This window comes from Dioscorea cayenensis, chromosome 1 (genome assembly GCF_009730915.1).
Source record: "Dioscorea cayenensis subsp. rotundata cultivar TDr96_F1 chromosome 1, TDr96_F1_v2_PseudoChromosome.rev07_lg8_w22 25.fasta, whole genome shotgun sequence".
In the NCBI taxonomy this organism is placed as follows: domain Eukaryota; kingdom Viridiplantae; phylum Streptophyta; class Magnoliopsida; order Dioscoreales; family Dioscoreaceae; genus Dioscorea; species Dioscorea cayenensis.
In genome coordinates this window covers 438,613-463,928 of record NC_052471.1, presented here as the reverse complement: position 1 = coordinate 463,928, position 25,316 = coordinate 438,613, and the positions used below count along the sequence as shown (strand labels likewise).

At 32.5% G+C, this 25,316-nt stretch overlaps 2 protein-coding genes and 2 non-coding genes across 4 annotated transcripts; 1 reads left to right on the top strand and 3 right to left on the bottom strand.

Annotated features, from left to right (window-relative positions):
• Nucleotides 1–7,110: 7,110 nt before the first annotated feature.
• LOC120268946 lies at nucleotides 7,111–7,193 on the bottom strand. The gene has a single exon (XR_005539075.1). It is a non-coding gene; the product is annotated as a small nucleolar RNA snoR14 (small nucleolar RNA).
• A 116-nt stretch (nucleotides 7,194–7,309) lies between these two features.
• On the bottom strand, nucleotides 7,310–7,407 carry LOC120268923. Its single transcript, XR_005539069.1, has one exon. It is a non-coding gene; the product is annotated as a small nucleolar RNA U61 (small nucleolar RNA).
• A 668-nt stretch (nucleotides 7,408–8,075) lies between these two features.
• LOC120259098 (protein NRT1/ PTR FAMILY 7.3) lies at nucleotides 8,076–12,805 on the bottom strand. The gene is made up of 5 exons (XM_039266670.1): nucleotides 12,697–12,805; nucleotides 12,245–12,428; nucleotides 11,214–11,431; nucleotides 10,145–10,713; nucleotides 8,076–9,359 (listed from the first exon to the last, which is right to left on the bottom strand). Exons 1-5 carry the CDS (start codon nucleotides 12,721–12,723, stop codon nucleotides 8,468–8,470), a joined length of 1,890 nt encoding a protein of 629 aa, XP_039122604.1. The 5' UTR covers nucleotides 12,724–12,805; the 3' UTR covers nucleotides 8,076–8,467.
• Nucleotides 12,806–18,662: 5,857 nt separating this feature from the next.
• On the top strand, nucleotides 18,663–24,309 carry LOC120262557 (serine/threonine-protein kinase BSK2). Its single transcript, XM_039270658.1, has 10 exons — nucleotides 18,663–18,806; nucleotides 18,872–19,098; nucleotides 19,212–19,347; nucleotides 20,425–20,558; nucleotides 21,555–21,660; nucleotides 22,361–22,446; nucleotides 22,658–22,846; nucleotides 22,976–23,134; nucleotides 23,247–23,360; nucleotides 23,643–24,309. The coding sequence occupies exons 1-10, from the start codon at nucleotides 18,728–18,730 to the stop codon at nucleotides 23,892–23,894; spliced, it is 1,482 nt and encodes a 493-aa protein (XP_039126592.1). The 5' UTR covers nucleotides 18,663–18,727; the 3' UTR covers nucleotides 23,895–24,309.
• Nucleotides 24,310–25,316: the final 1,007 nt, after the last annotated feature.

Sequence of the window (25,316 nt, the reverse complement as noted above, 5' to 3'; positions counted from 1 at the left end):
CCCCCACATAATTAATAATTTAATTAGTGGTTTAATTTATGTAGTTATCATCATCCATTTATGATTAATAGATTAAGAAATAAAAGATTTAGGGAGTTATATTTGTTTATTTATCTAGATTAATTATTTGAATCTTCAACAATTTTGATAAAATCATAATAATATTTAAATAAATATTTAAGATAATTATGATTAAAAATATGATAAAGTTTGTTATTATATGTATATATATAATATTATATATATATATATAATATTTAAGATAATTATTTATTTATGACATCATTCGGTCCGACTAGAACGGGTCATCCGGTCGGACCGACTAACCCGTGACCCAAATATGAGACCGGTTCGCTATCCGGTCCGATTTTAAAAACATTGGTTTCAATAAGAACAGGCTGCCAAACCATAAGCTAAAGGGTACAACCAAAAACAAAAAACCCTCCATAACAATAATGAGCCAGCGCTTTCCACTGGCTGCCAGACCTTGTCATATACTCCTTCTGATAGGAGACTGGCGTGAAAAAGAGAAAAAAACAAACAAAAAGTAAACAAATGTCTATGCTAGACTTAGAGGAGGGTAATTTTGCTATTAGTCAAGTTAATATTACATAAAATGCATAAGTATATGTTTAATAGCATACAATTTTACACCCGCGTTTATCAATTTCTTCCCTATTCCTTGCCAAAAAAAAAACACACACACTTCTTCCATAATGCAAGAATCAAAAGTATAAATCATTACCGGGTCACTTACATCAATCGTGCCATGTGAAATGAAAGTGAAAACATCATACCTGCGTAAATACAGAACTAAATCAAGTAAAGAAAAAACATCAGTTTCCTAAGCGCTAGAGACCTTTATACTGCTGGCGATCCTACTCATGATATAGCTCAGAAGTAATTGCTCTTTTTGTTTAGACAGGTCTGAAATGCCAGATGGTGCCTTCCACCTTTCTAGACTTCCTCTTCCCCTCTTTTTATTTTGCTTTTTTGTACTTTATGTACTTTCTCTGGTGAAAATCTCTTATTTCTGTACTGTTTCTTTTTTTTCAATAAATATGTAATTTATCCACATTTATTAAAAAAAAAAAGTTAAACAGTAATGCGTAGCACATCAAGTGCTCACCTCATAGCACTATGATAAAAATATTCTAAAATTGAGTGAAAGCTGCACATCATTAAACGTCCTGGTAGATAATCAGTCATTGTAAACATCTCAAGGTATTCCTAGTGAATAAATAAACCAGTCACCAGATGACACAGATAACCGAAGATTTAGTGTACAACTAAGAGATAATAAAAATAATTCATATTTTACATAGCTCAAAAATTTGGCATGTAACCATGGAAGTCATTAAACGGTGCCTATGTTGTTCTAACAGCAGAACATCCAGAATGTCTACAAATCTACTGCCACTAGAATATCGGTCCTAGACAGGGAGTTAAAATCAGATATTAATTAGAGCTTGATTATCAACTAAAAAAAAGAGACACCAATATTACACTACCTTACAGGCTCTCCACAAATATATTTTCCATGCTAAAATATAAACTATGAAGGTACACATTGCCAATAATATGGCCGATGCCCAAGGCATTTTATCCGTATAACAGTAATAAATAAAACTGATTAAGAAAAAATTACACACCGTAGGAATAACAATTGTCGTGATTAATTTCTCCATCTCGGCAGCCATATTGTTGGCCATCCTATCCATCGCGGCCAGCTTCGACCCGGTCACCATCTCCTTCGGCGGGCCGTTGGTTAAGATAATTAGGATCCGTGTAAAGTTTCTAAGGTGTATAAGTTACAAAACTCTAATTCATTAATTACTTTTATGGTATCAAAGCGGTTCTTTTTCACAAAACATCCAATGAATTATGGTGCTTCTTCAGCCGGCGCGGCGTTGCTATCTGGAGAATAAACACATTCTCGTTGTTTTACCCATTTACCTAGAGAATAAACACCAAATATGATAAGGATGCAACCTGTAAAGTGTACAAGTTACAAAACCCTAATTCATTAATTCTTTTTATGGTATCAGAGCGATTCTCTTCCACAAAACATCCAATGAATTCTGGTGCCACACCCACTCAAGAAAGAATGGCATAATCGTTACGGTCATCCGTCGCTTTCTATAATTCGTCATGTTCTTAGTCTAAATAATCTTCCTTGTTCCAATAGTTCCAATAATATGTCGGTCTGTGATTCATGTCAACAGGCTAAAAGTCATCAGTTGCCTTACACTAATTCGCATGAACTTTCGTCGTCTCCATTAGCACTTGTCTATTCCGATGTATGGGGTCCTGCTCTTACTTCTGCTGGGGTTTTAAATATTATGTGAGTTTTCTTGATGATTTCAGCAAGTTTGTTTGGGTATTTCCTCTTAAAAGTAAGGCTGATGTTTTCGAACATTTGTTCATTTTCAAACTCTTGTTGAAAAACAACTTGATAGGAAGATTCTTTGCATGCAAACTGATTGGGGGTGAGTATCACAAGTTACATTCATTTTTTAATCAAGTTGGCATTGATCGTGTTTCTTGTCCTTATACGTCTTAACAAAACGATACAACCGAACGAAAGCATCGGCACATCGTCGAAAATGGTTTAGCTCTTCTTGCCTTTTTGGGTGTTCCCCTCAAGTTTTGGGACGAAGCCTTTAGCACTATCAGTTACCTCATCAATCGGCTACCAAGTAAAGTTATCCACAATTCCACTCCACTAGAAAAATTGTTCAACATCAAACCTAATTATTCCTCCTTAAAGGTTTTTGGGTGTGCTTGTTGGCCTCATCTTCGAGCTTACAATGCTCGCAAACTTCAGTTTCGCTTTCGCCGATGTGTATTTCTCGGTTATAGTACTCAATATAAGGGATATAAGTGTCTTGATCCAACATCTGGTCGTATATACATCTCCTGCAATGTTGTTTTCGATGAGGGAGTATTTCCCTTTGCCACCTCTTTGTGCACGAATGGTCCTTGTATCTTGTTAAAAAATGTTCTTTTTCCAACTGTTCCTGGTATTGATCATGGCCATGTGACTAATGAACTGATATCTAGTACCAAGATGGCCGATGCCCAAGGCATTTTATCCGTATAACAGTAATAAGTAAACTGATTAAGAAAAAATTACACACCGTAAGAATCACAACTGTCGTCATTAGTTTCTCCATCTCGGTAGCCATATTGTTAGCCATCTTATCCATCGCGGCCAACTCCGACCCGGTCACCATCTCCTTCCGCGGGCCATTGGTTAAGATAATTAGGATCCATGTAAATTTAGTAAGGTGTACAAGTTACAAAATTCTAATTCATTAATTCCTTTTATGGTATCAGAGCGGTTCTTTTCCACAAAACATCCAATGAATTCTGGTGCTTCTTCAGCCGGCGCGGTACTGCTATCTGGAGAATAAACACATTCTCGCTATTTTACCCATTTACCTAGAGAATAAACACCAAATATGAGAAGGATGCAACCTGCAAGGTGTACAAGTTACAAAACCCTAATTCATTAATTCTTTTTATAGTATCAGAGCGGTTCTCTTCCACAAAACATCCAATGAATTCTGGTGCTTCTTCAACCGGCGCGGCGTCGCTATCTGGAGAATAAACACATTCTCGCTGTTTTGCCCATTTACCTAGACAATAAACACCAAATATGAGAAGGATGCAATTTGTAAGGTGTACAAGTTACAAAACCCTAATTCATTAATTCCTTTTATGGTATCAGAGCAGTTCTCTTCCACAAAACATCCAATGAATTTTAGTGCTTCTTCAGCCGGCGCGGCGCCGCTATCTAGTATTTATATTTTATAATTCTATAAACGCCAACATCTTTATTTTATTGTAATTTGTTAATAATATGATACAATGTAAAAAAAAATTTAATGAATAGAGATATAAATATTAGTGTTTTGCAAAATATATACTTCTATAAACGATAAATTAATAAATTAATTTATGAGAATAGAGAGATTTATATAAATGATTGGATTTCATTAATCAAATACATTCAAACAAAAACAAGCACATTAAAATAAAAACAATATATAAATTTCCAATAAAATATGAACATAAAAGTTCTGTTTTTTTCATTAAATTTTCACAATACAAGCAAAATAAACAATACCAATACCCATTACAAAATACATAGCTTTACAGAATCAGAAAAGAGATCTAAAAAAGTTAGGCTCTCTTCTTCACATTCTGAAATCCCCTAGCTCCTCCACAAACAAAGTTATATCGAACAATAATTATCATTAACATCATCATCATTTCTCCCTCCAAATCACCCATTTAAGTATCGTCTTTGCACTCTAAGATTGCAAAGCTACAAACCACTGAATATGATTTATATTATCTTTATATATTTTTCCTAAAGTGTTAAATTTTTTAATTTATTGAGCGTGGGACAATTATGTTGCTCGAGCATCAGTAGTTAATTGATATTTTATGACCTAATGCAGTAAAGAATTCTTCAGATAGTTTTCAGGTGGAGTTTGAAGTAAAATCTGCTAGGGATGGCTGTTAATGATGATGATGTTAATGATCTCTAAAGCACATAGGTTTTTTTAGCCAACTCTACACCACAAATACTTACATCAAGTATGACAGAAAATTAAACATCCCATAATTTCATAGAATTGTTAGGAGTTGAACTTAAAAAGGAAATTTAAATAGTTCAATGTTATACAGACAAGTGACAGCTTAATGTAATCATACCGCAATGCCTCAGTGAAATACATAGCTTCTCTATGACCTGGTCCCAAATTGGAACCATGTTATATAGGATAAAAAATATTAAATCCTCTCATATTCTCATGAGTCAATGGTTGATGTTTACCTGGAAACTGGGTGTTTACTTTAAGCATGGCTGGGGATAAAACAAATTGCTTATAAAAGTCAATAAGCTTAAGTAAATTACGAAGGTTACTAATAAGCTTATCCCCCATACTTCCCCCATACAATAACATACTTCTCAGCATGTACTTTTAAGGAATGCCATTTTTAGTATGTAAAAGTGAGAAACTATGAATGAAACCATACTTGACATGGTTCACAATAGATATAATCCATATGGCATATATTCTGTTACCTCAACTCATTTCTGATAATTAATCGTCCAACTTCTCTAACTAGACATCAAAAATATCCACTTAAAACCAATGATGAGTATTTAGCTTCTAAAAACAGTTACAATCATATTCAAGCATCATCAAACCTATTCTTGTTAGAGGTGGGCACGGGCCGGTTAATGTGTTATGGATGAGGTTTGAACCTAGGACCTCTTACATAGAGAAATAACATTAACCAATTGGCCTACAAATTTTTCTTATTTTAATTTAAAACATAAATAAATATAAAAAAGTTACAATATATTTTTTAAATTTAATCCCAAACAATAAAAAATTTAAAATAATTTATAATAACTTAAAAAAAATTTAAGACATATCAAAATAATTTTAAAAAGGATAAAAAAGCTACATTTTTAATTTATTTATCTATCAAATTAAATTATTAGCACACTTTTTTAAGTGCAACAAAATGTATATATCAAGTAGTATTCTTATTTTAAATTGAAGTTATCATCAACATATTTATTTATTATAATTAGGGTTGGCTCTAGATTTTACTTTGGTTTTTTGACAATATGGTTATTATTGTGCTTATGATGTTTTCATTAAAAAAAAGTTACAAATCAAAATAATATGGTGTGAACCATTATTCAAAAATATTCTTTTTTTTACTAATATATTTTTTTATAAATTGATTTACATAATTTGAAAACAATTTTTTTAAATTTTATTTTTTATTTTATAAATTGAAACAAAATAATCTAATATATATGTGACAAATTAGAGTGCGCTATTTAAGAGAATTTAAGAGTGTGCATATGTAGAGATTTAGTGTTTTTAAGTCAACAGACAATTAACAAAATAATTATTTTTAAAAAAAATATTTATGAAAATTTATTGTTTGATACTTTGATATTTTATTAATTGATTTGTATAATTTTTTAATTTATTATATGGTTTCTTAATTTTTTATAAATTAAATATATAAAATATTTTAATCCATATACTACATCTATCTTTATATAATTTTTTTCAATAAATATTAGAAACAAATTATAGCTCAAGTGGTTGGGTTTTTGATATAGTAATTAGTATTAAAAAAAAACAAACAATAACATTAACTGATTTGGAACCGGGTTTGACCCGCGCGGGTCAACCCGCCGGGTTACGGATTGGGGAAACCTCAACCCGTAACCGGCCCGTCTACAGTACGGGCTGATTACGGGTTAATGAACCGACGGGCCGGTTCCAGACCGGGCAGATTTTCCGGACGGCCCATGCCCACCTCTAATTCTTGTCCACATCCACAATAAAAAATTATGAGCAAAAACCGAATGCCAATCATAGAAGTTTACTGCTGGCTGAATAGATCATTCCCAAATGAAACACACCTGGGTGTCATTGCCAATTTTGAGAGCAATATCATATCCAAAGGCAGATGATTTTACCACAACTTCACCAACATTAGATTGCAACTTCTGACAACAGCAAAAGGAACCACAATTCCACTATTTCACTGGAGAAAAATGGCCAGCAAATCCAAAACACAGGCAACTTCATCAACAAAAGCTGAGGACTAACCATTCACTCGCTCCAAAGTTAAACATCAAAGTCACCATTTAGTTCCATGTAAACAACATTCATCCCAAATCAATTCAATTTTCAAAACTTCTAATTGTTACGCTTACCAATTATAATAAATATCATGAGTAAGTTTAAGAATTTTAACTGAATTAATAAGAAATGAATAATTAATCTTCTATAATTCTTTACTTATTTTGAGATTTTGTAAACCATACTGACATCTAATAATTCTGCAAAAAGTTGTGAATTCTTAAGTCTTTTGACAAATGTTGTGAATCACTCATTTGTAAGTCATCCATCTCTCTCATAATTCTCTCTGACCAAAATTATATTAAAAAAAAACAATTTAAACAAAGATTTAACAAAACTTTAAGAATTACTAGAAAAAACAAAAAGGATTCACAACAAGTCCAAAAAATATTGAAGATCAACAATAAGAAAAAAAAGGGTGATCAGAACCTGTCGGGATTCACGAATAACATCACAAACAATCAGTGGATTGACAGACCATGAATTTCCTCGTCACTTCACCCAAAAGCCAAAAAACAAAATCAAAGAACAATTAAAAAAAAAACTGTTTTTTTTTACCAAAAACCATTTCAAACATTAAAAAAAAGAAAAATAAGTAAAACAAAAAAGAATAGATCTTGCTCAGAACTTCTTAGAGGGTTTGTGTAACCATCACCGATGGATATGCAAAGAATCACACATCCATATCAAGCACAATAATCATTCATCATCGCAAATTCAACCTTTGAAATAAAAAAATTCAGAAAAATAGAACAGAGAGAGTCCGAGAGAGAGAGAGAGAGAGAGAGATGGCTGAGAAGGGGCATGATGAGGGTTAGGGTTTATTTATAGTGAGGACGATGATAAGAAGGAAACCCTAATCTCCAAACTTCTATTACAACCGTCCGATCGTATATAATCAGATCTGACGGTTGTTAAAGCTTTTGAGAATTGAGAGTTTTTGAGATAGCAAGTGGGCCGGGCTTATGTATATCAGGCTCTGATCCAGTTCCAGTTTTTGGCCCAAATTTGAAATTTTGCTAATCTTATTTTTCTGTGTATATATTAATTTACTCTTATAAAAAAGTGTATGATTATACTACATTTGTATATCTAGAAATAATATTTATATTTTATAATTCTATAAACACCAACATCTTCATTTTATTGTAATTTGCTAATAATATAATACAATGTAAAAAAAAATTAATGAATAGAGATATAAATATTAGTGTTTTGCAAAAAAAAATATACTTTTATTAATAATAAATTAATAAATTTATCAATGAACAATTTATGAGAATAGAGAGGTTTCTATAAATGATTGGATTTCATTGATCAAATACATTCAAATAAAAACATGCACATTAAATTAAAAACAATATATATATTTCCAATAAAATATGAACACAAAGTTCTGTTTTTTTTTTCATTAAATTTTCACAATACAAGCAAAATAAACAATACCAATACCCATTACAAAATACAAAGCTTTACAGAATCAGAAAAGAGATCTAATAAAGTTAGGCTCTCTTCTTCACATTCTGGAATCCTCTAGCTCCTCCACAAACAAAGTTATATCAAACAATAATTATCATTAACATCATCATCATTTCTCCCTCCAAATCACCCATTTAAAAAAAAGCCCCTTTTATCTTTTGATGCCACAAATGGAGTTAATTAGTTAATCAAGCAAATTAAAGGAAGGAGAAATTAAACTCAAGAAGAGAAAGATGATCATGTGTTGTTATTTCTAACACTTATTTCTATACCCTTTTTAATTAGTGATCATAGTGCTAGACACTAGTAATAATACCTCCTTCACTTTCATTCTGATCATATTCATCTTCATCTTCTTCTTCATCATCATCATCTTGATAATGACTAGATTTTGGTTCTAGTTTTATGCACTTGTACCATTTGGCACAAGCAACATAAACTACAAAATCAACACTAGTCATTGCTGCCAACAAAAAGTAGAACCGATCCAAATTACCCTTATTTAAGTCGGCCGGAATCCAACCGGCATGACGGTGACTAGTGGTTATGTCCATTACCAAACTTACAAGTAAACTACTGAAGTAGTTACCTAAAGACATTGAAGTCATGCACAATGCACTTCCAAAGCTTTTCAATCCATCCGGTGCTTGACTATTGAAGAACTCAAGTTGGCCAACATACATGAATACTTCAGATGCTCCAATAAGAACATATTGTGGGATTTGATAAAGAATTGATAGATGTCCTTTGTGTTTTAATCTGTAATGTTCGACGGTGCCGGCGGAAATCATGGCAATGACGGCGATGATTAGACCGACACCCATTCGGTGAAGTTCAGTAAGGCCTTTAGGATCTTTCCGGAGTTTGGAGAAGAGTGGATGAAGAACACGGCGATAAAGGAAAATGAAAACAGATACACTGAGGATATCAAAGGCAGACATGGAGGCCGGAGGAATGGGAAATGAGAAAACTTTTGTAGACATGGCTGCACCTTGCTCAACAAAAAGAGAAGCCATTTGAGTGAACACAACTGAGTAGATGATTGTGCAAAGCCAGATTGGGAGAAGTCTGAGAATGCATTTCACTTCTTCTACTTGAGTTATGGTGCACAACCTCCATGGGTTTCTCTCTTTTTTCTTTGTGTTCATGTCTTCTTCATTGTCTACGTATGCTGCTTTGTCCAAAAATCTATATTTTTTTTAAAACAAATAAATAAATAAAATGTAAGCTTCTATATATTCCACATAATGCCTCTTAGTTTAATTTTTAAAAATATTAATTTATATTTAAATGATAATGTTATTATTTATCTGCTTAAAACCAACCTATGCTTGATGTGATTATATGATTTCTTAACCTTGTATTACATCATGATTTAATACTAGCACAGAAATAAATCTTAAAAAATATGGGTACTACTACCTAATCTTTAAATTAAATTTGAAATTATGTCCTATGCTATAGGTCAAAAAATTATGATTGATGTACGTATATTATTTTAAAAGTTTGATATCAAAATTTGAAATAAGAAAATTGTTTAATGAGATTAACCTATTTTGATTAGACACTTAACTCTGTCAATTAATTTAAAATTTATAATTGGTGGAATAATATTAATAATTATGTACTACTGCCGAAAAAAGTCTTACGGTATTATATTAATAATTATGTACTACTGCCAAAATAAGTTTTAAAAGTCTCTGTCCCTTCGTCAAATTAAATTTGAAATTACATCCTGCCTTAACTATTTAAAGAGTACGATTAATATAACAAATATAATTTCAAACACATATATCATGATTTGAAAGAAAGAAACTATTTTAGTGACATTAACCTAATTTAATTAGGAACTTAACCTAATCAATCAATTTAGCCAAAACAAGACAACACTAACTCCGATTTTGATTTATTTAAACATAAAAAAATAATTAATATAATAATTGAAAAAATAAAAAGAAAAAGAGAAAACTAACCTAAAACCCTCCGTATGAAGTATCTTTCTGATACCAGTATTGGTTGATGAAAACTCCTTAATATCAGTTTCAAATAAATTCTCACCACCATTTGCCATCTTAATTTTCCACTTCCTCACCGCTGCCACTGCAACTTGAGCAACCCTAAAAAGTGGGTTTCCACCGGGCTTAAAATATCGGTACCTTGGAGTCCCACCCAAAAACAAGACAAGAGCAACAAACGCTGACACAGCCGAAGCCCAAAAGCCTAAAGCCCAAGAGCCCTCATTTTCAAAGTAACTCAAAAAAGTATTGGAGAATAAGGATCCTAAATTGAGGGCCAAGTAAAAATAACTAAAAAATGAGATCTTAGAGTGGGACTCTTTAGGGTTCTCTTCATCAAATTGGTCAGCCCCAAAAGTGGCAATGTTGGGTTGGTAGCCACCATTACCAAGGGCAGTCATATAAATTGAGAGATAGAAAAGACCAACTTCTACACCTGAATGTGGTCCACATGCAGTGACTTCCCCTCCACATCCTGTGGGTTTCAATAAGAACAGGTAGGATGACAAGGACAGCAACACCAAACCCTGTTTCATCAGCATCACCATTTCAGCATATTCATTAATTAATATATATATGAAGTGTATAATTTCACATGATGGACCATATAATTTCACATGTATAGATATGTATATATATATACATGTGAAAATTATGGAGTATCTGTGTTTTTTCTTGTCTGTTGTCATAAAATTTGATGTTTTATTTTCATCAACAAAAAGAATCCTCATTGTACTATTTTTTTGTTTTGTCTTTTCTATATTTCAAGGCCATATTGAAATTTTTTTAAAAAAAAATTGACAAATATTCAATATTACTTTGATATGATTATACAGTGCTGAAAAATTCAACCTAAAAATATATCTAAAAGACAATTTTACCCTTATCTTCTTCCCAAGAAAAAAGATTAAAGTAATTTTGACAATCTATGATATACTTATATATATATATATATGTTTGTGTGTCTATATAAGTACTAGTGATACTTAAAAAATAAAATAAAATGAGGAATATTGAGAAGGCTTACAAGGACAAAGATGAACTGGAAGATGGCACAAGTCTTGTATCTGCCCCAATAGGAGTCACTGAGGAAGGCACCAACTAGTGAGAATATGTAAACAGTCCCTGTCCATTTGCTCACATTATTGGCTGCATCAGCATTGTTTTGTTTTAACACCCTTGTTAAGAACAACACCAAGTTCACATTCACTCCAAAGAATGCTAGTGTTGCCAACCCTTGATTCACTGCCATGTATATCATTTTATTCAAAATTAATAAACACTAATTAATAATAATATTAAAAAAAGATTCAATATTAAGTTCATTCATAACTATTAATATTTAAGATATCAAAAAAAAATTTGTTTATATAAAATATAATGACATATGAGATGGACCGGTTTTCTTGAAAGAAATTAATCGAGTTATTGATTTTTTTCCAAGGTAGATCTAAAAATGTTTTTGTTAAAATAAGTGTTATTTTTTTGCTATTTTAAAATATTCTATTTGAAAAACGGCGCATACACCATTAAATTTAGGATTGAGAAATTTTTTTCAAAGTTATTTGTGTAAAAGCTTCTTTGTCTGGATATTATACACTTCCATGAGTCCCATATGTTTTATTGTTTTTGTTCTAATGTTTCTTTTTCCTAAATAACTTTTTCTAAAAGTGAAGCTAGTGATGACAAAGAATGAGAGGGAGATTTTTGTCTCTATTTCATGTAATCCATGGAGTTTCTCAACAATTAATTATTTCCTTGGGTTAAGTGAATGAAATATCATATACTTAACTACCTAATTATATTTAATCCAGGGAAAAAATAATTTTTATATTTGAGATATTTTGAAAGAACTACAGACAGCCACACGCACATATATATATATATATATATATATGTGCATGTTAAAATGGCCAATTTTTGCTTGATTTTATCATCTATTGCAATATACAATTTTGGCCATTATATCCTTGAATGCTCTCTAATATCAATTAATGGATTAAAAATACACAATAAATAAATAAATTGAAAAAGAAAAAAAAGATAAAGAAGATGTACCAAGAACAAGAGAAGCAGCAATCCATCCACCGGTCTTATTTTTGCTTGCAGGGTTTCCTCTGATGTCCACTGATCCATCCATTGTATACTCATCTTCATCTTCTTCTTCCTCTCCTCCAAATCCTTCATTAATATTAATGTTCATCTTCATCTCACCACCTTCTTCTTCTCTTCTTCTTTCCATCTTTAAATTCATGCAACAATAATAACAACAACAACACATGGTTAATATATACATACGATCATAAAGTAGTGCATATATGGATATGCTCATGAAAATTATTGTCACAAAAGTTTATTCTTGAATATATTCCTCAAAACATTAAAAACTTAAAAGTCATGAAAGAATAATATTATCATCCATGCACAAGCATGCATGCAATATCCATGCATGCAAAGCAAAGCAAAGCAAAGCAAAACAAAGTAAAAAAGAAAAGGAAAAAAATGTTCACCATTTCTTGTTCTCTTGGGCAAGACATTGATGCAAAACAACACTAGAGATTTTATAAGAAGAAGAAGGAGAAGAAGAGGAAGGACTTAATAAATTAAGAGAAGATTTGTGAGGAAATGTGAGGTTTGAGGTGTGTATTTATAGAGCTTTAGAGTGAGAGACAATATTGATAAAAATTAAGATAATGGTCCACTTGGCTAAAGTGAAAGCTAAAAGTAAATAGGAAAAAAGGATAAAAATATGAGGCTTGTTTGCTTGGGAGGTTAAGGGTAAACTTTAGTTGGATCCTTGTAATGGGGTCCTAGCTATCATGGATGACAGAAGGTGATCTCTTATGTAATCTTTTGGAATTTTCTTATGCTTCTTTGGACTCTCTGATCATCCCATGCATTTTTAGCGTTCTTGATAAGCCCCACTCACCAACCATATATTTTTATTATGCATGGCTGTAATTATCTGTTAATATTGAGAAAATAATCTTATAATAATCCATTTGTGTCATGAGAAAAGAATATAAATGGTAATCAGTTTAATTCTTTGATCTCTTGTGTCTTTTTTTATCTTAGTTTTATTTTTTTCAATGATTTTAGCACCTGATACTCTAATTAGAGAGCAATTGGTATCATATATTGAATTATTTCAGAATTATTATGATTTTATTCTGCATTGATTCTAATTAATTGTTCTGTGTTATTATCTATCCCCAACAATAAAATAAAATAAAATAAAATAAAAACGTTTAAAACTTAATTCTTTTCTATTGGCCTGAGTCAAGATTGATAGGTTTCTTTCATTGTACAGTCACTTCACTGCAAGTTGTCATTCAATGAGAATTCCATTTGGATTTTGATACATTGAATCATTAAAGAGTTGTGCAAAGATTAACAACTTGACTTTTTTCACTCATGTTTTTCTTTTAGAGCTTTGTGTGTGTGTGTGTCTGTGTGTATCTCTTAATTAAGAAATTAACTAATTATGTTTTGATTTAGAGTTTCATTTTCAGTGCAGTCTTCAATCTTGATAACCTATCAAACACTGTCTGCCATCACTGCCCTGTAAAAACATTTGAATGTCAAGAGACCAAACAAATCAATCAAATCAGAAATCCAATTCAAACTTCAACATCAAACACATTGTGCATCTATTCAAACCCACTCAAAGTTAATGGGCACACAATTCATCCACAAATCACAATCCTAAATATTTAATTATATGTTATTCAGATTTCATGTGACATGCTTACTTATCAACCAATATTTCCATCTTTCAGAAAGAAAGAAAATCAACAATTGGAAGTCTTCAATCCAAAACAAAATTCTTGCAACCAAGTTTTCATTGAACCATTAATGTTAATGAATTACTTATATCATGCAAAATGTTTTATGAGTTTGATCAATTGATGAATTGAGAAGCAAGAGCTCTTATTGGAAGACTTATCAAATTAAGACACATTGAGACATATGTCAAAGAAGGAAATGTATGTATATATATAAATGAGTAATAAGTGAAGAGAAAGATCATGTGCATTCCACTTGTTGTCGGGTTATCGATGAAAATCCTTGTGAAAATTTCTTGCAGATTCGCTTACCAAACATGAGCCATCGCCGTCTCCACGTCATAAAAACACAAAGCCCAGCACCCTCCCCTTCCGTTTTCAAGACCGAACATCGATCAGTCATCGTCGATGATCGATGATGGAGAAAGCCGAAAAAGTCATAGATCATTAGCGAATGACTCTTAATTTGGCTACTGTTTTATAGCCTTGCTGTTATCATCTCTCACTAATGTCCACATTGATATATCTATCTGCAATTGCATTACAACCATATACAACTATATATATATATATATATATATATGGACATATAATTACATATATTACAATGAAATCAAGCAAGTCAAGATGATTAATTTGCATTATATTCATTATGATTATTATTATTATTATTTCTGATTGAATTAATGTTCAAACTCATTTTTACTGTTTCTTTGAAACGTGCATAGTTTTCGTTCTGACTGTATCTCACAAACAGGATTGATTTTGATTCAGTTATGATGGCTTCCAATTAATGACTTGTTTAGTTGCTGCCTAACTTTGGTTTCTAAAGCTTAATTAATTAATTAAAAAGACTAACATGGCTGCCTTTTATTAGTGGTTTTTTAGCTAAATTAACCAAATATCTTTAAGAACTATTTATAAACATTGGAATGCTTTTTAGGTATAAATATTAAAAACTAATTAACTAGTGATTAAACAGGCCAGACATATACCTAAAAAATGACTCTATCTCTGTTTAGTGTTTTATCTCATCAGTCATCATAAAACATATATGAAAAAGACCATCTTTATGATCAACAAAAGATATGTGCACTACTTTGAGTGCTTTGCAAACACTAAAAAGAGCAACCATTGGTAAACTATCATTTGTCGATGACGATCACGACGACAACAATGAGTACGATCGCATTTTTTTTTTCCGCTCGAACTTGACCATCTTCTTCCATAATAAATTTTCAAGAAGAATGTCGGAAAAAAGATACGCATTAACTCAATAATATTTTTTGTAGACTCTGAACTCTTCTCAACCATACATACTAAGAATTTCCTCTAATACAAGATTAAAGAGTTGAAAATCAATCCAAAACATATCTTAAATTAAATAGAACATTTTTGTAAAAAAAAAAAAAAAATCAATTGATTGGTTGATATTTTTCCATCTTTTTTAAAAAATTAATATAATGTTTATTTGCTTTTAACTTTTTGATTGGTTTGATGGTGAGAAGTGGGAGCATGATTTCAAGCCATTTTCATCACTTGGGTGACAATGCAGGGTGGTAATGTATCACTGTACCATTTGATTCCCTAATTTTAGTGTCACTTTTTTATTGGATGGATTTGTGTGACTAGATTATTCGGACACGTGTCGAAGGTGACTTAACAAATTTTTAAAATAAATTATTATTATTTTTTTAAATGAAGATAGCAACTGGTGGGAATAGAGCATGGGCTTTCGCCTTTCGGCCCTTCATTTTCACTCTTATATTTTTTTTTTAATAGTGACAACTCATATTTATTTTTATATATGGTTGAAAATGACTCTCTATTTTGTTGGAATATTACTATAGTTTTTTGTCCTAAAATTAACAAGTCAAATTATACAAAATTAGAAGTACTAGATTCCTTTTAATTAATATATTTTTAGAAATAAACCCACTTTTGAAGTTAAATCAGGGAAGTTTTTATTTGAATAAATTTCAAGATTTTTTTTTTTTACTTGTAATAAGATTAAAAGAACCATTTTTGGATGGGCTACAAAGACTTCAGGGGCTCAAAATCATGTGAAAGCCCACAAAAACTTAGCCCAAAATTGTGTTTCTTTGGGTTTAATATTTAATATATAATATTAACCAAAATATGTCCTAAATAAAATATTCTTTATATATGTATATATATATATTAGTTTGATTTTAAAATCCTAGCTTCTTAATTTGACCCATTGGTTTCCCAAAAGCTACAAACTCTAAATCAATATGATGAAGTATTGAAAACCCAATAAAAAATAGATCTCTATGAGTGGAATATATTAATATATGTATAAAAGGATCAAACTTCCAAATCACTTTAGAAATTCAAACCCCTACTGCTACTATTACTTGAATAAAGCTCATTAGTTTTTAAATGCTAGCTTAGCTAGTACTATTAATATTTAAAAATTTTGATAAAAAAAAAAAATTTGAACAGTGAAAAACACAATGAAAGAAATCAACGTTATGATAATGAATGAAAATTATTATTTTTTTATTTACAATTTTAAGATTAACTATTAAAGAGTAATTTCTGATAGTTTATTTTTTTTACAATGTGAATACACAGACATTTAAATCTGTAATAATATTTTTAAAAAAATTCAAACCCTCAACTCTAAGTAAGAGAGTTGATTGTATTATTGCTTGTCAGTTACAGTTATAGTACTTATAAATATTTATAAAAATAACATTACGTTAACGTTAAATGATAGAGAGAGAAAAGGAGAGGGCCGAGGAGAAAGATTTATGCACAATGACATCTCTAGTGTGCTTGAGTTATACTCAATCGTTGAACATGTAGTTAGCTGGTATATAATTTTATTTGGTAAACTGCTAATAGAAATGAGATTAAATGGTTAAGATTTGATGAACACCAATCAGATCACTGTAATTCACAAATTTTTTATAGTACTATTTATAAGGGATAATGCACAACTCATTTGTCACTGTAATTCACAAATTTTTTTCATACTACTGTTTATAAGAGATACTGTACAACTCATTTGTCACTGTAATTAATAAATTTTTGCAGTACTGTTTATAAGAGATATTGTACAACTTATTTATCATTATAATTCACAAATTTTTATAGTAATATTTATAAGATATATGGTACAACTCATCTGTCACTGTAATTCACAAATTTTTAATAATACTGTTTATAAAGGCACGGTAAGTCTCATTTATAATTTTCATTCAATTTACCCATTGGATTTCAATTTATGGTAAAGTTATTCCCAAAAGCTTATGGCTGCCAAGAAGAAGAGAAGAGCTTTCCCCAAAATAGGGATGTAAGTGGAGGGGCGGGCGGGGAATGGGATCCCCGCCCCCATCCCCGCTTTCCCGGGCGGGATTCCCCGCCTCAAATTCCCATGGGGAGAAATTATCCCCACTCACTCCCCCGGGGGATCCCCACGGGGTCGGGGAATCCCCGTCCCCGCCAATTTTTTTTATTACATAAAATTCTAATAATATTATATATCAATATATATATATATATATATATATATATATATATATTAAAGTAGAAAACCTATTTGACACTTGTCAATTTCTCATAGAAATTATACCAATATTATTTTAATAATATTAAAATATTTATAACATAACACTAAATTATATTGTTTTAAACTAATTTTTATTATTTTATCTCATAATATATAATAAAATTAATTTTATAAAAATATTATATTTTTGAAGTTGATAAATAGCTTATTTTATTTAATCTTAATTTTACCTTAATTTCTATAGAAAATAAAGAAAAAAAATTTATTAAATTTTTTAAAAAAATTTCATATAATTATATTCGTACATCACACGGGAGTAATACTAGTATTACTTAAAGTCTAAAAGTCTAAAACATTATTAATAAATACTAAAAATATATTTTTTTGAAACCCAAATATTTGGTTCTTATAATCTTATATTCATATTGAATTATTTTAAAAAAATAAATAACTAATCATATGAGTTATTTTCAGATATATATATATATATATATATATATATATATATATATTATTAAAAATCGGGGAATCCCCGCGGGGATCCCCATGGGGAGTGGGGCGGGGAGGGATTTTCCCCCGTTCCCCACCCCGCGGGAGGGTTATTTTGAGAAATTCCCGCCCCACTGGAGCGGGTCCCCGTGAAAAACGGGGATTCTCCGCCCCATTGACATCCCTACCCCAAAAGGACTGCCAAAAGCTCTCTGTTTTCCTCGTCTCTCGTCACGTGCTCCATCACTCCCTTATCATGTGACCTTCCTCCCTCTCACCAAAAACCCCCTACACCACCCCAAACACACACACCATTCTATCCTTTGACGTGTCCTTCCTCTATTGGTTTCCTCACTCTATCTTCACTGGGCCCCACATTTCTCAAACCATCCACGTCACTAAACACCAAAACTCTCATAGCAAACGTCCTCCCGTACGGACCACTACCCCCCGGATCGGCAAGCAGCCATCAAGCCGGTTTACTCCCGATCTAGCTGTCATATCACAAACAGCAAACAATGTAAAGCTTTAAGGGACCCACGTTATGAAACGAATAGAAGAATGACACGTATGAAAATTCTGTTTGGGATTACGCAGCGGTTCTCTCAGACGAGCTCCTCGATCTCCTCCATCACTAATACTACTACCAATGTCTACCTCTCTATCTCTCATTGTCAGTGGCGTAGTGTTGTTCCTCTTCGCTGATGGATTTCTAGGGTTTGGGCCGCGATGGGATGCTTTCAATCGAAGACGAGCAATGTCCAATCCCCTGATGATGAATCCCTCGCTGCCGACAAGCTAGATCCACGTATCTCCCCCGTTTTTTTCAGTGATTGGATTTATTTTTGTGATTTTTATGCTGTGATTTGCCAGAAAGCAATGCGGAGGTTGTGGATGCTGGTGATGGTGTTCCGGCGTTCAAGGAGTTTGGTTTGGCGGAGCTGAAGGCGGCGACTAAGGGGTTCAGTAGTGACTTGATTGTTTCTGAGAGTGGCGAGAAGGCGCCCAATGTTGTGTATAAGGGGAAACTTGATGGCGGGCGCTTTGTGGCTGTTAAGCGCTTTTCCAGGCAGTCCTGGCCTGATGCGCAGCAGTTTGTGGTTTGGTTTCGGGAATCCTTGATCTTGGTTTTTGAGCTTTGTTTTGATGATCTGTTGTTTGTTTTTAGCTGATCAATGGACTTATGGAAAGTTTTTGTTTCTCTTTTTTGAAGGCGGAGGCGGCTGGGGTTGGGAAGGTGCGGCACCGGAGGTTGGTGAACATGATAGGGTGTTGCGCGGAGGGGGATGAGCGGCTTCTCGTCGCGGAGTATATGCCTAATGACACCCTCTCTAAGCACCTTTTCCACTGTATGATCTTCTTAAAATTCTTCTTTTGTTCCTTGAGAATATTGTGAAATGTTATGCCTTGCGTTAGTTTGAGTAGGTAGGGACCTACCTAATTTTGCTCAATAAAGTGTTTTAAGCCTCTCTTTTAACGGCAAAGGGCATATGCATTTGCATATCTAAAGCCTAGATAGTCAACTTTGTTAGCTTCTAGTTAATGAGGACATTTAATTAGGTTTTGCTGGCCAACAAGGACAATGCTGGATGAATGGAAGAGTGAAAGTACATTTTTTATATACGTTTAAGAAGTAAGCCAATGCTAGATAGGCTTCTGAGTGTCATTAATGTATTCACTGGGATATTAAAAACTTGCAAACTGTCCAGAAAGCACAAACAAACAAATTTTTTACTTTCTAAGAAAGGGTTTTGACAACTGCAAAATGCCAATCTAGATTACGTAGTAGCCTGGAGTTAAATTCACCATCCATCTGGCTTGTATGAGTTAAATGCGGTGAGGATTGAATTCAGGATCTACTAGCTGAGGTTGTTCATGAATTTTTACAGATTCCTTGGTATGTAATGACAAGACTATGAAGTCATTTTTGGATCTGGAAATTGGTGAAGGTTTGTGTATTTCAGTACTTGGCTTTCTAAACCTGTTGTGTTATTACTTCGGGATGCATGCTCAGCAAGGATAGAGAAGTAACCAAGTCTAGACCATCTTGGTTCAATAAATGGTCTGGCCCCCAATTATATGGAGGAATATAACATATCATACTGAAAATTGGAATAGCCAGAGAACTATGATTTCAGTTTATTGGAGAAATTAAATAGAGGTTATAATCTTAACCTTAACTTGGTTGGTAAAAGTTTCCATTTTATTCTTGCTCGTGCAGGGTACTTGAAGAAACATAGCTTCTTTACAAACTTGCTTGGTTGTACCTGCTTTCCTTGCATGTGATTGTTCCTTGTTTTAAGCAACACAAGATTTGATTATGTTTCAGTAGTATAAGCATGAATAGCCACTTACTGGAATAAGCGTGAATCATGTCGAATACCTCAGATGTTTGGCTGTTTGATATCTTGCCCGCTTTCTCACAGGGGACAAGCAACCGTTACCATGGGAAATGCGAGTGAGGGTTGCATACTACATCGCACAGGCCCTTGATCATTGTAACTCTGAAAACCGGAGAATCTATCATGATTTAAATGCGTATAGAGTTCTTTTTGATGAGGTATCATTTGTCTCTGTTACATGATCTTCATTTTGTTACATTAGAAATCTATGCTTTATCATCTAATAATTTGTTCCACTGGAGACGCTTAAGGGTTGAACATCCACGTATGTGAGATTGAATTTAATGAAAAGTAGATAAGTGGACTTGGTGTGTGCCTATATATATAATACGTGTGTGTATAAATGTAGACACGCAGATCACATTGTTTTGGTAAGGTGGAGAATAATGAAGCAAAACAATTTGTTTTAAGAGGAATGTTACTTAAAATAAAAGATTTAAATCCTATTAAAATCTAAATTAAAGTAAAATAAAATTTTTAGAATCATGAAGTTTGTGAAAATATCTATTAAAAAGTGCAAGAAGATAACAATCAATTTATATAATGAGGGAAGAAATAACGGGGTTTTAAAAGGATATGAAAAAGATAATTAAAAAAATTATAGATTGAGATTGAAAAATAAAGCAAAATTAGGATCTAATGCTGAATGTAAAAATATAATATAAAGCAAAACTTTTCTGCATAAATAAAGTAAGGTAAAGTATAAGCACATGATGATCCAAATTTATCATAGCCTATATAAAAAGAAGATATGTATCTATATCCATATATATAAAATTTCCTCTAGTTTGTGCAAGTTAAAACTTTAAATTGTAGGTCTTTCTGTGCAAGGGGCTTTCAGAATCAAATAATCATAATACCTTTGGTCTAATCATGTACCAAGGGATGGCAACCCTGCATTTATAACATTTTAGGGATTTTGATAGTCTCTTGTATGTATTAGTTTAACGATGTTAATTCCCCTAGGATGAGACTTTTAGATGAATGGCATGATTGAAGTACAGAACATCATTTTTAGTTTCTGTAGATGCGACACATACCCATATATTCAAAGTCTAGGACCTTGTCAGTGTTGCAGAATCCGAAATGATTAGTTTTAAGTTTTGTCATTAGAGTGCCATTCATTTTAGATGACAATTGTCATCCCTCTGCAGGATGGTGATCCTCGTTTATCCAGCTTTGGTTTAATGAAAAATAGCCGGGATGGTAAAAGTTATAGTACAAATCTTGCATACACGCCACCTGAATTTCTGCGAACAGGTCAGTTTACAATTCCTCTGCTCTTCTTATATCTCTTCAATTGGTTTGATTAAGTTAACAGTTTACATTCTTATGCACATATACCATTCATCTATTTCATTTAACTTATTTTTGGTCATGTTATTCCGTAAATAAATCATGAATAATATATCGTGGATGATTGTCATAGCATGGAGCACACTGATTAGATTGAAGAAAAAATTTTGAGAGGAAAACTCGTGGTGCGACTTTAATTATGAGAATTGTTTTGGGAATCCGTGGTAGTAGCCGAGAGATCAGACCAGGCTTTATTATTTATTATTTTTCTGCACACATCTAAATACCTGTAGCTTTAATGTTTCGGGTATGCTTCTTGAGGAGGCAACCTAAAATCATCTCCTTTGTACTTTGTTTTCCATGTAAATTCTGTGTTATTGTTTTTTGTTTTCTTTGCCAATTTCATTATAACTATTACAGCCTTTAGTCTCAACATTGTGTTGAGTTGCAAGATACATTATATGAGACAACTTGTGAGTTTACAAGAATTAAGAGCATGATGATTGATGGAGATAATTTACTTGATGTTATTTTGATGTTTTTGTTATTCTATTGCCAGAATGCCAATTGTATGGCAAAGCTTGTTAAAAAAGCATTTGGAAATTCTATTTTGTAGTTTTAGCGCATATTGGGTAAATCTGATCTGATTTTATATTTGGTGCAGGTCGTGTGATCCCTGAGAGTGTGATCTATAGTTATGGAACAGTCCTTTTGGATCTTTTGAGTGGGAAACATATCCCTCCCAGCCATGTATGTGGCAACTAATTAACATTTTGAATCAATTTCCTCATAGCTATCTGCCTTTCTTAGACTTGAATTAGGTGCAGCTTCTGCTGTTTCATTTTGAAGACCTTATTTCTTCTTCTTCTTCTTAATAATTTGCTGTTATTGACCATAATGTGTGCAGTTCATCTTATTTAGTACTCCTTTATTTTTTAATTTAATGAATGTTGTCTCGCAGGCCTTGGATTTAATAAGGGGCAAAAACATGCTGTTGGTGATGGATTCTTCTTTGGAGGGACAGTATGCTAATGAAGATGCTACTAAATTGGTTGAACTTGCTTCAAAGTGTTTGCAGTTTGAGGCTAGAGATCGTCCTAATTCTAAATTTCTTCTTTCTGCTGTAGCTCCTCTTCAAACACAGAAAGAGGTATTTTACTCTGGCGTATTTTGACAGTCGTGGACTTACGCTTAGTTTGTGTTATGTTTTCACATTCTGATATTTTCATTTTTCACTCTTAAAGTCGAGTCTTTTGTTATCTTTCCCTTGCATTTGTAGGTGGCATCACATGTTCTAATGGGCCTCTCGAAGACAACAGTGGTAGTGCCAACTCTGCTTTCCCCATTGGGAAAGGCCTGTGCAAGGATGGATCTTACTGCAGTACATGATATATTGCTTAAAACAGGTTACAAAGATGAAGAAGGTGCTGAAAATGAGGTACTCTGCAAGTTTTCCCATTTAGAATTGTCTGTATTTTGGCTTCAACCATTCGTAATTTTATAATCATAAGACTAACATCATTTTGCTGTTTCTGTTTTGTCAAATAAAGCTTTCGTTTCAAGAGTGGACACAACAAGTGCAAGAAATGCTGAATACTAAAAAATTTGGTGATATTGCATTCCGTGACAAAGATTTCAAGGTTGCGATTGACTACTATTCAAAGGTATGCCACTGCTTACTGTTCTGACTTGTAGCTTGCTTTCTCATGACTTAATTTCCCTAATTTTAGCATGGACGCCGTTGTAACATTAGTTATCTGCTTATATAAACTCCATCAATGTGGCAATTCCACGTGTAGTTCCTATAATACACTTGATTGGATAGTCCAAGCATGAACACTCTTGGTTATCTCAGATGCCTGCAAACACATCATCATCAATCTAAGCATGCGCACAAGCATTTGCCAATCAGTACAACACATGTCATGACGTTCATGTTTTTGCAGTTGGTGGTGCTGATGTCAGTTCCTTCTGCTACTGTATTTGCTCGACGAGGTTTCTCGTACCTGATGAATGGTCAACCAGAGCTCGCCCTACGAGATGCCATGCAAGCTCAAGTGTGCATGCCCGAATGGCCAACAGCATTCTACCTCCAAGCCCTCGCCCTGTCAAAGCTCGGAATGGAAACAGATGCCCAGGATATGCTCAACGACGGTGCTGCCTTCGAAGCCAAGAAGCAAAACAGTTGGCGCGGCTAGATCATTCATTCATGCTGTTTTTCTGGATTTCCTGAGTCTGCCCATCTTCTGCTTTCCTTGCTGATGCTTTGTTGCAGGCATCCTCTTTTTATAAAAGCAGAAGCAAGTCTCTTTTTCTCAACAACCAACCAGACTGAAGGCGTGGGATCACAAAATACATTACTCTTTTTGAAGTTGGATCAATGCATATGTACTGGGCTTTTCGTTGCTGTTGGTTTTGTAACACTTGAAGAGATCAAGAAGATATGTGTACATCAAGGGATGAGAATTATTGCATCATTATTCCTAATTATGTTTAAATGTATCTCATCATCCCTAGAATAGTTAATACCATGCATGGCTCTGTGCCCCTGCAAATTCTCAATTCAGTATGTTATTGTGGCATTTAAAACACACTACAATGTCCGCTTCATCATGTTTTCTCCTTGTAGTATTATAGTTGTCTCATATATATATATATATATATATATATATGTATGGGTTTAAGTTATTTGCGTATGTATGTAGATGACTGTTTATTAAGGATGTTTGTTTACGGTCATTGGTTGATGATTTAATCGTTATTATTTATATAAATACTATAAATACTATTTATGATTACTGTGTATCCATGTATTATTCTATTTGATATTGTTTAATATTATTTATAAATGAATTTTAGTCGTTAGATAATAATCAAATAGTTACTGTGGATGTTCATAGATGATGGATACTCTCTCTCTATGTATATAGAAGACCATTTATCTATTAATATCCATTATCAGTGATTGGATTTTGATCCAACGGTTAGCAAATATGAACAGTAGTTAATATAGTAACAAATACAGTAATTACTGTTTATCAATGTCGGTCGTTGGATCGCAATCTAATGGTTGATAATTAATTAGACACCTATAGAGGATGTTTTGCCATATATATATAATCATTTTGCCCATTATGGCCTTGTTTGGATTGGCTTATCAAAAAAATGTTTTTTTTAGTTTAGTAGAAGTGCTTCTGAAAAAAAGTACTTCTCCAGAGTAAGTTAAGCAATTTATGTATTTTCTGTTTGGATTAGCTTTTATGTAAAAGCAGAAGTTGTAAAAATGAGCTAAAAACAATTTTTTTCATAAGCTGGTCATTTCAGTTTTTTTTTTACATCTTCTGCTTTTTCAGAAAAGCCAATACAAACAATATTTTTGAAACCCAGAAGTGCTTAACTTATAAAAAAAATATTTCTGGGTTTTTCAAAAGACAGTCCAAACAAAGCCCATGTGATAACCTATTACCTATCTCTCTCTCTCTCTATCTCCAACAAAAGACACAAACAAACATGTATTATTATTTATTATTATATACAAGATATTGGCATGAAAAATTAGATTCTGGTCGGGGACGTCAGCAATGGTAAATCATGCATCTCAACTGGATTCATATAACATT

Excerpts from the sequence above, each read along its gene's own strand:
- LOC120259098 (XM_039266670.1), bottom strand. The coding sequence starts at position 12,723 with ATGTCTTGCCCAAGAGAACAAGAAATG. Across the intron at positions 12,429-12,696 it reads GCCCAAGAGAACAAGAAATG|ATGGAAAGAAGAAGAGAAGA; the intron begins GTGAACATTTTT and ends ATGAATTTAAAG. Across the intron at positions 11,432-12,244 it reads TGCTGCTTCTCTTGTTCTTG|TGAATCAAGGGTTGGCAACA; the intron begins GTACATCTTCTT and ends TATACATGGCAG.
- LOC120262557 (XM_039270658.1), top strand. The coding sequence starts at position 18,728 with ATGGGATGCTTTCAATCGAAGACGAGCAATGTCCAATCCCCTGATGAT. Across the intron at positions 19,099-19,211 it reads CTGATGCGCAGCAGTTTGTG|GCGGAGGCGGCTGGGGTTGG; the intron begins GTTTGGTTTCGG and ends TCTTTTTTGAAG. Across the intron at positions 21,661-22,360 it reads ACCTGAATTTCTGCGAACAG|GTCGTGTGATCCCTGAGAGT; the intron begins GTCAGTTTACAA and ends TATTTGGTGCAG.